A 13,423-nucleotide genomic window follows, 5' to 3' on the forward strand; every position below is an offset into this window, starting at 1 on the left:
ACACGATAAATAAATGACCAGTCTAGGGTCCCCAGCTCCAAACGCTCTTAGGGCCTTCTGGGAAATTATACGAGATTCCGTAGCTTTCTTTCCCTTCAAAATAATCACTGTCATGCCACCTCCTGCGGAGTCTGCGTGGTCTCTCCTGTAAGATGTGGCACAAGCTTCAATAAGAATGCCCACAGAGAAGGTGTCTGTGTGCTGTGCTTCCTGCGCTGGAGCCCTTGTACTTCAGGCCTAAAAACTAGAGTCTGGTCCATCCCCCCCAAAAAATAGTATGTTTAATACTTACTATGTTAAATAGAGTTTACTAATGAGTCATTGCCATATACAAGAGTATCTGAATGCTAATAAAAAAAAAGATGGGTTAATATTCAAGATAAAAAGGTTTCCAGGTTTAATCTGATGCTTATTAAAATTAAGACAAATTCAGCAAAAATAAGATAAAATAAAAAAAATAAATGCCTGTAACTTCTTAAGATTGGTTCTGGGGATGGTTAAAAAAAAGTTAAAAATATAAAAATAAAGTTCTTCTACATAAATTACAAAATTGTAAAAAGACCGTAGACTGTGTGGCTGTCAACCTCAACCACTTGCCCTTAGCTCAAAATGCCATAAATTCAAAACCTCGATAATGACTTATATCAAAATTAATGCCAAGCCATGTCTGGCATGACTGACCACAGACTCACACCAAAAACGTCTGTCTGATAAAAATCTGTTTTCATGTATCTAATATAAGAATTCTAAAAATATTCTATACCACATAAAAAACAATACATGCTGTTTTGTTAAACAATCTTTTCTATACATAAAAAATGAGCCTCATGTCTAGTAAAGACACATTCAGATACAATTCCTTTAAGTCTGGTGTCTGTCATTTGACAACTCCTTACCCACCTCTTCCTGAGACCCTGTCCCGTCAGTCCCAGTGCTCCAGCTGAGCTGGTCTGTCGCAAATCACTGTGTGTGTGTGTGTGTGTGTGTGTGTGTGTGTGTACATTCATTACACTCATGTGGCATGCATGCACAAATATGGAGGTCAGAGGACAGCTTGGGGAAGTTAGCTCTCTCCATCACTATGTGTGTCCAGGGGCACAAACCCGGGTCATCAGCTGTGGTGACAAGCCTCTTTCCCCACTAAACCATCTCGCCAATCTAGATGTAGGACTAAACCCCCCCCTTCCTTAATTTTTTTAAATTACTGATTTATCATTATTATTATTATTATGGGTGTGTGCCTTGGCAGGTGTAGGTCAGAGGACACCTTTGTGGAACCCATTCTCCTTTTCTGCTTTTATGTGCCTTCTAGGATTTGAACTCATTGTGTCAGGCTTTGAGCCAAGCGCCTACTGCTCACTTAGCCATCTTGCCGGCCCTCGGTATGGTTTTCTAACCCCTCCCGCATTTTCTAACCGCATTGTCTTAAGCTCAGGAGAAACACGCGTCTCACTGTGTCGTTCATACTTCCATCGGTTCTTTCATTCATGCAGTGAACCATGTTCGCTATGCGCCAAGCACACAGCTAAGCCATGCATATATTCAGTCTGACCCTCGAGGAATTTCCATTCTGGAGATATATTCAGAAGGGTGGTGGCTCATGGGATATGGCAGCAGAAGAGAACAGTGACAAACCAGACAACGTAAGGACTCAACAGAGCAGGCTTTCACGAGCCCAGGCACAGAGCTTCCCACCCACTGGCCACTTGATTTGCGTTTTCAGAGGACTTCACCGGACACATAACTGCAGCCTTAGGTAAGCGTTTTGGCCAAGTCCTTATGACCACTAGTGCTGTTTACAAGTTGGTTAACTTCCCTCCAGATAAAGGAGGAGAGAAGGGCTTTGCCCCCCACCAGCCGGACCATTGTCACGTGCTCCAGTTCGTCTTCCGAACGGCCCGTGTCTCGGCCCGTGTCTCGGCCCGGCTGGGGTTGCTAGGCAACGAGTAAACTCCACAACTCCCAGCCGTTTGAACTGCGCTGGAGACCTGGACGTGGCTTGGGTGCTTCCCGGGCGCGCTGTGGCAGAATAAACTGAGCCTAGATCAGGTACTTGAGCTCGGGAGGACGTCCAAGCCTGAAAAGAAACCCGGCGAAAGGAGGGAAGAGTCCCAAGGGGTAATAATCACCAACAGCGCAAACCTAGGAGATTGCTTCTAGGAGAATTGTCGGATGCTGGAATGAGGACCAGCGCTCCCTAGCGCTCTTCCCGCTGCATTAATCCTCGTCGCCCGGAATATTCTCCAAGTTCCAGGACCTCTGCAACCCCCAAGTACTTTGCCTTCTGCACCACTACCCTACCAGGCCCTAACCCCGACTGTGTCCCGGAGTGAGCGGGACTTCTTTCGCGCTTTCAGGTGAATGAAGCAAACGTTCTGCCCGGGGAGGATGGGGCTGTTAAGAGAGCGTTCAATTAAGAGGATGGAGAGGGAAAGGCACACGCCTGTGATCCTGCACTCGAAAGACGGATGCAGGAGGATTGCCAAGAGTCCGAGGTCAGCCTACACTACTTAGTAGCTTCCAGGCCAGCTGGACTAAGGGTGAGAACCTGTCTCAAAAAACTAAGAGAGGGGCCTGGAGGAATGGCTCAGCAGTTAAGAGCGAGTACTGTTCTTGCAGAGGGCTGGAGTTCGGTTTCCAGCACCTACATCAGGTGACTCACAGCTCCGCAGCTCCAGCTCCAGGGGATCTGACACTTCTGGCCTCCACCCCACTGCACTGTGTGCACATATCCACCCCCCCCCCCCACGATTAAAAATGAAATCAATTTAAGAGAAGTGAGGTTAGGAAGTGATGGTGGGACGGGTACAGGGACCATATGTAAATGTATTCTTTTGTTTGCCCCTCAATGTGAGAGCTGGCCTTAGCATGCCCATTAGAGTCATGAAAACATTTTCCTAACCGAGTCCAGAAGGTTCTCAGAGACATGGGGATGACGCAAAGAGCCCTCTTTCTGCGTTCCTACCTCAAGCAAGGCTCCTCTGTTCTGGGCACACAGATGGGCTGCCCCAAGGGACAAAGACTGGCCCTCCTCCTGGCCTCTTTCCGGCACTGACACCCCTGCTTCCTGCCATTCCCTGGGCTCACCTCCCAGCTGTATACCATACTTTCTGTTCATCATCCTCGCATGAGGCAAGTTTTATTTTGCTATTGGGCAAAGGATCCACCTTGACGCTCCCCAGGAGGGTGCAGAAAATGCATGCATGTTTTGATGTTTGGACCAGGCTAAGGAGGTTCTTTGTGATTCTGGGTTTGGGAGTTGTTGGGGCTGGGTGTAGGTCGGTAGTAGAGTAGACCATATGTCACAGTAGGGGCGGGGCGGGGGTAGACTATGATTCTTCATGCTTCTGGGTCTTTAGACTCCCATAGGGACAATCACCCCCTGACACTCCTAGGCAACAATAATACTCTTGGTCCCCTCTGCTACACACACACACCCTGCTCAGAACCTGGGGAAGCCCCATCCTGCAGCATTTATCTCCCCAAAGAGGGGAAAGACTGTTGTGGCAGCCTTGGCTGACCTTGTCTTTTATCTTCACCACGCTAGCTTGTTAGGAAAGGCCTGAGCAGGGTCCTTGAATGTGCTGTCTTCCTGTCACCAGGCTAGCCTTTAAATGTCCCCTCTGTCTGCCTCCAGACACAGGACAAAGCCTCCGTTCTCCAAGAGGCCTTGGCCTTGGGAAACACCAAGGACAGAGCAAAGCTGTTAGAGTCTGATTGGGGCTGAAGAGGCTGTTTTTTGTTTTTTGTTTTTGTTGTTGTTGTTGTTTTTGTTTTTTCTTTCCAGGATTTTCTCATTCTCTTAAGTGTCCTTATGTCACCTTAGGAGTCAGCTGTGCCACAGCAATCGGAGATGGAGGGAGACAGCCCCTAATTGCCTGGCTCCAGCTGCCAGGACTGGGAGGCACGGGTGCTTGCCAGGACTGGCAGAAGACAGGGAATTTAATTGACTTCTTTTGCATTCTTCTTTTAAAAAAAATTATTTATTGGGGCTGGAGAGATGGCTCAGCGGTTAAGAGCATGGCCTGCTCTTCCAAGGGTCCTGAGTTCAATACCCAGCAACCACATGGTGGCTCACAACCATCTGTAATTAGGTCTGGTGCCCTCTTCTGGTCTGCACACACACACACACAGACAGAATATTGTATACATAATAAATAAATAAATATTTTAAAAAAAAGAAAAAATTATTTATTCATTATGTATGCAGCGTTCTTTCTGCATGTATGCCTGCAGGCCAGAAGAGGGCACCATCTCATTACAGATGCTTGTGAGCCACCATGTGGTCGCTGGAACAGCAGACAGTGCTCTTAACTGCTGAGCTCTCTCTCCAGCCCCTTCTTTTGCATTCTTTTCCCCAAGACTTTAATTTCACCCACACAGAACAAAGATATGGGGCACCCGTATGCAGACTGCTGCCTTGACCACCCTGCTGCCCTCTGAGACATTGCTCCCACCCTTAAGGGAGACTTTCCAATCTACTTTCTCCACAAGTATGGTTTGTGTTGTCTGGGAGTGGTTAGAAGCAAGCTTTTACAGTTTTGTTGGCCTTGAATGGTGTCACTGACGTTCGCCTTGAACTTCTGCCTCTACCTCCCAAGTACTGGGATTACAGGGGTGTGTCTCCATGCCTAGCAGGTCATGCTCCTTCAAGGAGCACTATATGGATGCCAAGAGACTGGGGAGTTAACCCCACCCCTCTCCTTCCTCATCCCCTGCCCTAGCTGTTCCCTTCCACCCTGGCACCTGCTGCTAGATGGGCGTGCCCAGCTCTCAGCCTCTCAGCAGCTAAAGCTTTTGGGTCCAACTCCTTATAGTCTTGGGGTCTTATAGTTTCTGCTCTTCCATTTAAAACCACACAGCCCGTTTCGAGTTCATTGTTGCGTATGGTATGAGGTACGGCTCTTGCTGATCTTTTTCTTAGGGGATGCCCAGTTGTCCCAGCACCGTCTGCTGGGACATCCCTCCCTGCTGCATCCCCTGATGCTTTGTCGGAGATGAGCTGACCGGAAACAAGAAGGGTTAGTCCTGAGCTTTCGGTTCTGTCTCATTGGTCATGTGTCTCTTTTCATCAGGACGTCACTGCTTTCATTACCCATGATTAGATTGGTTTATTGATTGATATTAAAAGTTTTTTTTTTGAGTTGAAGTCTCACTGTGTAGCCCTGACTCTGTAGACTAGGCTGGCCTCGAACTTGCAGTAATCTTCCTGCCTCTGCTTCTTCAGTGCTGAGTGTATAGACACACCAGCATGTCTAGTGCATAATTCATTTAATTGTCTCTCCTTTCCCCTTCCTCTCTTTCCTCTCCCCACCTTATCTGTGTCTTTGAGATAGGATCTTTTAATGTGGGGGGGGCGATTTTGTGACAGGGTTTCTCTATGTAGCCTTGGCTGTCCTAGAACTCAGTCTATAGACCAGGCTGGTCTTGAACTCAGAGATCCACCTGCTTCTGCCTCCCAAGTGCTGGGAGTAAAGGTGTGTGCCACCACCGCCAAGCTCAATCTTTTAATTTTTAAAAACATCATTTTAAAATTGCTTATCTTATATGTATGCATGTTTTGCCTGCATATATGCCTGGTACCCACAGAGGCCAGAAGATGACATCAGATCCCCTGGATCTGGAGTTACAGATGGTTGAGAGCTGCCATGTGGGTGCTGGGAGCCAAACCCTGGTCCTCTGAAAGAAGAGCAAGTTCTCTTTACCATTAAGCCATCTCCCCAGGCTCTGGGAAAGTTTAATTTTTGTTTATGTGTATGTGTGTTGGCCCGCTTGTCTGTCATGCATCATGTGGGTCCTGGGAACAAAACTCCAGTCCTCTGCAGAGCAGTGAGTGCTGTTAACCACCCAGCCACCCCTTCAGCACCAGACAGGGGACATAGCTCAAGCCGAAGTCCAATGTCCACTGTATGATGCCCTGGATGGCCAGCCTCTTGTACTCAGCCTCCTAATGTGCAGGGTTAGAAGGTCTCTCTGTGCTGAACACAGGGCAGCTGGCATTGTCTCTCTGTGTTCTCAGGGACTTTGATAAGGAGACCTTTCCTCACACTGTGATGTGTGCCGGTGGCACCTTGGCAGCTGCAGGTCAGCCCTGGAAAGACTCGGTCACCTGGTGACCTGGTGAAACCCGGTCTTGTCTTCCTGCTTTACAATTATTTATTTTAATTTAGAGTGTGTGTGTATGTGTGTGTGTGTGCTTGTGCAAGGCACCATGTGTTGTGTGATGATTTATTCTTTTGACTTCTTGAGGGGCCCACCTCCCAAATGAATGACACATGGAGGCTCATTCTTAGGAATGGCCGGCCTTAGCTTGGCTTGTTTCTAGCCAGCTTTTCTTAAATTATCCTGACTACCTTTTGCAAACTCTGGGCTTTTTCCTTTTCTTTCTTTTTTTAAATATTTATTTATTAAGTATACAATATTCTGCCTGCATATATGCCTGCAGGCTAGAAGAGGGCACCAAATCTCATTACAGATGGTTGTGAGCCACCATGTGGTTGCTGGGAATTGAACTCAGGACCTTTGTAAGAGCAGGCAGTGCTCTTAACCGCTGAGCCATCTCGCCAGCCCCCTTTTTCCTTTTCTTACTTCTGTATCTTACTTTCACTCTTACTCGTGGCTAGCTGAGTGGCTGGCCCCTGAAGCCCTCCTCCCCTTGTTCTCTCATTGCTCCCCCTCAGCCTCCGTTCTCCTATTTATCCTCTCTGGTTGCCAGCCCCACCTATCCTTGCTCCTGCCTCGCTATTGGCCATGTAGCTCTTTATCAGGACCATCCGGTGTTTTAGACAGATGAAGAATCACGGCTTCACAGAGTTAAGCAAATGCAGCATATAAACAAAAGCCACACACCTTAAAATAACATTCTCCAACACCCATGCATGTGTAGCGGTCAGAGAGCGACCTGTTGGAGATGGTCCTCTCCCTTCCACCATGGGCTCCGGGGACTGAACTCAGGTCATGCGGCCTGTACCACCTGTACCCGCCGAGCCAGCTCACTGGCCCAGTTCTTGATTCTCATGATCAAGTAGCACAAATCAGTGGCTGTCCAGTTCCAGAAGCCACCTGGCTTTTTGTCCCTTTGCAAAGTGGCTCACAGGCCCACACAGGTAGAGGGATGCAGGAGGCATAGAGTCCCTGTGTGGGCACCAAAGGCAGTGTAGAGCCTTTTAATCTGGCACGCTGGCATGGATAAGCCTTTTGAACAGTTGTGCCAGTGGCTGGGGGTTGTTAAGAGGTTCAGGTCTCTCTGATCTGTGAACCATGTTATTCAAATCTGATTGTGGCAGTGGGTTTGGCTCAACGTTACAGTCATCAGTATTGCTTCCTGCCTCTCAGCAAGTGTATTGATTCAATAGAAAGTCTGTAATTTCATGGGTAAGAACTCTGAAGCCAGGCAAACTACCTGGGCTACTTATTGACAGCCATGTGATGCCAGGAAAGTCATCTGAAGGTTTGAATGTTCAAGTGAATGATGCTTTCAATGCCCATCTTGGAGGGCAAGAGCAAGGACCATACAATGTAATCTATACTTAGCATACCGTTGGCACTCAGGTGAGTTAAGCTATTCTTGTTGTTTGAGAAGATTTTTGTCTTGATTTGTTTTGTTTCTTTAAAGATTTTGTTTTTCTGGACATGATGGCTCATGCTTTTAAATCTCAGTACTTGGGATGCAGAGGCTGGTGAATCTCCAAGTTTTAATGCAGCTTGGTCTACGTGGTTAGTTCCAGGCCGCCCAGTGAGACCCTGTCTCAAATAAGATGTATTTAGCTCTGTGTGTGCGTGCGTGCGCATGTGTGTGTGTGTGTGTGTGTGTGAGGGGAGAGGGTGGCACATACACACATGCTTCCAGAGGCCAGAAGGTGGCACCGGCTCAGCTGGAGTTAGAGTTGAAGAACCAAACTCCATCCTCCACTGGTCATCACTCCAGGCCCATTTTAGACGGGCTGCTTTCGAATCATAGGCTGTCTTTGAACTCACGGCGGTCCTCTTGCTTCCTTCCTTCTTCCAAGTGCCAACACAGCACAAGTGTGAACCATCATACCTGGTTTCGGATGAGGGATTTTGGTTTTGGTTTTGGTTTGTTTTACTTCTATTGTTTTTTGTTTTGAGACAGGTTCGCGTGTAGCCCAGACTGGCTTTGAACTTGCTGTGTAGCCTAGGATGACTTTAAACTCCTGATCCTCCTGACTCCACCTTCAAAGTGTCCCACTGAATGGGATTATTTTTAAAAGATTGTGGGGGTGGGGGTAGAGGGTGGTGCCTGAGTGTGCACTACCCATGGAGGCCAGAAGAAGGCAATGTTGGGTCCCCTGGATCCGGAGTCACAAGTGCTTATGAACAGCCACACGGGTGCAGGAATGGATCCCAGGGTCCTCTGGAAGAGCAGCCAGTGCTCTTAACCACTGAATCATCTCTTTAGTCCCTTAATGTTTTGGGGTTTTTTGTTTTTGTTTTGTTTTTGAAGAAAATACAGATGTAACTTCTGGAAAGATCCCTTGGGATTCCCCAACCTGGCTCCCTGCCAACCAGATGCAAAAACATGGCCCTGCCTCTGGTGGGACCTGAGGAGATGAGCAGGCTCTGGGTGGGACACCTCACCAGTCTCAGACTCTCCTCTCTCCCGCCACAGCCGCTGCAGCCATCACCATGGAGATCGTCTACGTGTACGTCAAGAAGCGCAGCGAGTTTGGGAAACAGTGCAACTTCTCAGACCGCCAGGCTGAGCTGAACATCGACATCTCGCCCAACCCTGAGCTGGCCGCGCTGTATGTGGAGCGGAACCCAGTGGACACGGGCATCCAATGCTCGGCCAGTATGTCAGAACACGAGGTGAGTTCCCGCCCTAGAGACCCGGGCAGTGGGGGTTCAGTGAGGAAACTGGCCTACCTGAAAAGAGAGAGCAGGTGCTGGAGGTGTAAGGGCAGGGGAACCCCAAGACTTACCTCTATGCTAGCATCAATAGATACCACCAGCTCTACTTGTGCCAGAGCAGGTGTGTCCACGGAATGCACATGGCAAGCCCACGCTCTGAATGCAGTATCTGTGATGTTGAAGAATGGAGGGTTTTTTTTTTCTTTTGAGACAGGGGTTCTTGTGTAGCCTTGACCATCCTGGAACTAACTCTGTAGATCAAGCTGGCTTTGAACTCACAGAGATCTACCTGCCTCTGCCTCCTAAGTGCTGGAATTAAAGGCATACACCGCCATTGCCCGGTTAAGGATTAATCACTGTTAATATGATGGCTGGGTCGATTCCTGTGCCTATTCACGTCCAGATATGGCTGAGAAGAGGTGTGAATGTGGCCCAACACAAACTGGCAAATCTACTTAAAGCATTATTAGATTTTTTTTGTACGTGTGATTTTTTTTTTGATGTCTGTGACAGAGGGTCTCTGCACCCCAGCTTGGTCTTGAACTTGCCAAGACAAGAATAACCTTGAGCTTCTGATTGTCCTGCCTCTATCTCCCAATTCTGTTTTTTAAAGATTATATCTATTTTCTCTGTCCAGGGGGTGAGGGGAGGGAGAGAGAGGGGGAGGAGAGACAGAGAGAAAGAGAGTTGACCGTATGGTTACCAAATATGAACTTTGTAAATGACAGTGTTGGTGGGGGTCCTATTACAATATCAAAAAGATTGGACATGTCTAGAACTGAAATGTTCCTCCCAGGACTTCTGAGACCTCTAAGATGTCACTGGAGTCTTTCTGGGCATTTGGCCCTTCCCAGGGGGTCTTGAGATAAAGGAAGTGTTACATAGAAAATTTTCACTGGAATGGGTCAGGGTTCCAGGAACACTGTGTGCCTGTGAAGTAGGGGATCAAGCCCCGATCCTGTCAGTCACAGTGAGAATCATGTGGAAAGAGCTAGCCCATCTCATCCTGGGGTCATCCAGTGAAAGTCTCACATGACTTGGCCAAACACCTTCATAGTCTTGTGGGCGTGAGCGATCTTGATGACTCACGCGAATGAGCATCTCGCATTCCCAGCCTGATCGCTGCTTCCAGACCCAGAATGACAGTGCTCATGGTATACCACACTGCCCAGGGCTCTCCAGTTGTAGTCTCTCACCCTAGGAGAGCCAGCTTAATGCAGAGAGGAGATGGAGCAACCAGCTAATGGGCATGGGGATTCCTTCCCTGCAAGATCCTGAAAAGTTGTGGAGCCACAGAGGGGTGATGGCTGCAGCACACTGTGGAGATGACCCTCAGTTGCAAGAGTTCTTGCTGAGCATGCGTTGAGAGCCCTGGGTTCCGTCCCAAATGTGAGCCAGGCGTGGTGGTGCACATCTTTAATCTCAGCACTCAGAAGGCAGAGGCAGGGGATTCTGAATTCAAGGCCAGTTTGACTGAGACATAGTGAGTGAGAACCTGTCTCAAAACAAACAAACTAACACACAAATAAATAATAAAAAAATAAAATCAAGTTTGGCAGTATATGCTTATAATCCCAGCGCTCTGGAAACAGAGGCAGGAGGATCAGAAGTTCAAAGTCATCCTTAAGCTACACAGTTTGAGGTCCACCTGGGCTACATGAGACCCTGCCTCAAATATAAAATGAAAGAATAAAAGGATATGGGGGTTGGGAAGGCTGGGAGGAGTGGGGGGAGGAGTCAGGAAGGCAACTTTAGCTGAGAAAACTGTTCTGCCTGCTCCCCAGAATGCACAGGGCAAGCCCATGCTCTGACTTGCTGTTGATTTGCAGTCTCTGTGATGCTAAAGGATGGGGGATTAATCATTGCTAATACAATAGCTCCCAGGACCCAGGATGGTTGGCTGGGCTCCTGGACCTGTTCCAGAGAAAGATGGATGCAGTGGTGACACATGCTCTAATCTCAGCACTCAGGAGGCAGAGGCAGGTGGATCTCTGTGAGTTCGAAGTCAGCCTGGTCTACAGAGCAAGTTCCAGGACCAGTTTCAAAGCTACAGAGAAGCTCCGACTCGAAAAGAACAACAACAAATAAAAGATAAAGATGGAACCGGGTTTTCCATGAACACCATTGCCCCCACAAAGCTGTCAGCATTGTGTTGCTGGACCACAAAAGGCCTCACTTTGTTGGTTTGTTTGTTTGTTTTGAGACAGGGTTTCTCTGTAGCTTTGGATCCTGTCCTGGAACTAGCTCTTGTAGACCAGGCTGGCCTCGAACTCACAGAGATCCACCTGCCTCTGCCTTCCGAGTGCTGGGATTAAAGTCGTGCGCTGCACGCCTTCCTCAGCACCCCCTCAAGAGCTCAGGGTGCCATTATCTCGGGATCTGGGTTTGCAGAAATGACTGCTTAGACCTGCAACATCTTCTCATCTCTGGTTCTCTGTTTAGGCCAACACGGAGAGGTTTGAGATGGAGAGCTGTGGGGTTAATCACATCGAGGGGGGCTGGCCCAAGGATGTGAACCCCCAGGAGCTGGAGCAGACCATCCGCTTCCGGAAGAAAGTGGAGAAAGACGAGAACTACATCAACACCGTCATGCAGCTGGGCTCGGTCAGGCTCCCCCCAGCTCCAGCTGTCCGACACCAGCTCCCCTTCCTCGGACTGTGCCTAGGCTGTGCATAGCCCCCTGTAGGCTCCCATCGCTCCCAGCCAGGGAATGGGGACCCTCATTGCTGGCCCTAAAGGCCTATAGCCACGCAGGTTTTAGAGAGTCTAAAATGCTGGAAGAGGGCTGACAAGATGGTTCAGTGGGTAAAACCCTTGTCACCAAGGCTGACCACTTGAGTCGGAGCCCTAGAACTCACGTGATAGCTGGAGAGAACTCACTCCTCTGAGGTATCCTCTGACCCCCACACATGTGCAATGGTGAGCACATATCCCCAAAACAAGGTACACACCATAATAGTAATAAATAAATAAAATGCAAAGAGCCCCTTGGGTAAAGGGTACCCCAAAAGAGCCTATCAATCAGTCAATAATGCTCATTCATGCAAAGAACTAATTTTAAGTCTCAGTCAGACACGGCAGAGGCTGCAAATTGAATCTCACATGCCTCCTGCCGAAGAGTTTGTAATTCACTCCGGGAGTCCAAGACAGACAGACACACAGACTTTACCAGATACTATCAAAAGAAACCCTGTCAGAGACAGGGACTTATCAATTTGCTGCATAAGGAGGGGATTTCCTGCTGAAGGAATCAAAGAAGTTTCCAGGAAGGGTGTTGGGCTTGGGCTAGACCTTGCTGAACATCAGAAATGACAAGGAGGGCCTCTGGGGTGGTTTGTCCTTGACATAAGTGCTCTGTGGGCCATGCTTGTATGCGTGTGTCCCCAAGAACCAGTTGTAACTCTTTGGAGGTGATGCCTCTCCCAAGAAACAAGGGCAGGGACCACTCCACATTTGTCCATCTTGGGCTGCAGGATAGCCCTGCTGGGCTGGGCTGGGACAGAACTCTCCTCATAGCTAAGAACTCTGGGTTCTCCACAGATTATGGAGCATTGCATCAAGCAGAACAACGCCATTGACATCTACGAGGAGTATTTTGATGATGAGGAGGCTGTGGAGGTGACTGAAGAGGCCCCTTCAGCCAAGACCATCAACGTCTTCAGGTAGTTCCAGAGGGAGGGGTGCCGGGTCCTCTTAGAGCTGATTGACAGGTGGCCTGCCCAATGAGGATGCTGGGAACCAAGCTCAGGCTCTCTAGAGGAATCTGATACCCTCTCTGGCCCACACAGGCACCAGGCATGCGTGTGAGGCACATCTATCCATGCAGGCGAAACACTGGTACACATGAAATAAACAAATCTTTAGAAAAGTAATTGGCTTTAGCTTTTCACACGGTTTTAGGCTCTCAGCAAAATTGAGCAGGAGGGCAGAGAGCTCTCACGTCACTCCCACACGAATTGCACAGCAAACCCGGAATTTCTCTCAAGCCTGTGTGATACTTCACACTCCTGTAGTCCTAGCACTCAATAGGCTGAGACAGGAGGATTGAGAGTTCTAGGCCAGTCGCAGGAAGATGAGGAGTTCAAGGCTATCCTCAGGCTCTGATACTTAGTTCATCCTGGGATGCATAAGATCTGTCTTAAAAAAAAAAAAATCAAGAGCCAGCTAACCAATCGACCAAATCTCCACCGTGCAGAAGCCGTGGTTTCCATTAGGGGGCACTCTTTTTTTTTTGTAGCCATAAAACATGTATTGAGGGAGAGAGGGAGAGAGGGAGTGGGGGGAGAAAGAGAGAGAGAGAGAGAGAGAGAGAGAGAGAGAGAGAGAGAGAGAGAGAAGAGATAAAAAGAGAGAGAGACAGAGAGACACGTGCACACGCCAAGGAAACAGAAAGGAAAGAGGTAGGGGGCACTCTTGAGCCTCGCAGTCTGGAGTTGGACCAAGCTCCAATGCAGAGCAGGTTCTCACTGCCTAACAAGTCCTTACTGCTTTCCCTATTCATCCTCCTGCCCTCCAGCTCCTGGTACCCACCGATCTCTCCATCACCACCGAC

General features: G+C 48.6%; 1 protein-coding gene across 2 annotated transcripts in view; it reads left to right on the plus strand.

Annotated features, from left to right (window-relative positions):
* The window catches only part of Dnai2 (dynein axonemal intermediate chain 2), a 46,446-nt gene that overhangs the window by 11,643 nt on the left and 21,380 nt on the right, over positions 1–13,423 (plus strand). The window contains exons 1-4 of one of the 2 annotated variants that reach the window (XM_075990015.1): positions 1,958–2,357; positions 8,630–8,829; positions 11,314–11,475; positions 12,412–12,533. In XM_075990015.1, the coding sequence (XP_075846130.1) occupies positions 8,647–8,829; positions 11,314–11,475; positions 12,412–12,533 (467 nt within the window). In that variant the 5' untranslated portion in view covers positions 1,958–2,357; positions 8,630–8,646. Of the gene's footprint in view, positions 1–1,957; positions 2,358–8,629; positions 8,830–11,313; positions 11,476–12,411; positions 12,534–13,423 lie in introns of those variants that run through there. The other variant, XM_075990016.1, reaches the window with a different exon arrangement.

Source organism: Microtus pennsylvanicus, chromosome 11 (assembly GCF_037038515.1).
Source record: "Microtus pennsylvanicus isolate mMicPen1 chromosome 11, mMicPen1.hap1, whole genome shotgun sequence".
Taxonomy (NCBI): Eukaryota; Metazoa; Chordata; class Mammalia; order Rodentia; family Cricetidae; genus Microtus; species Microtus pennsylvanicus.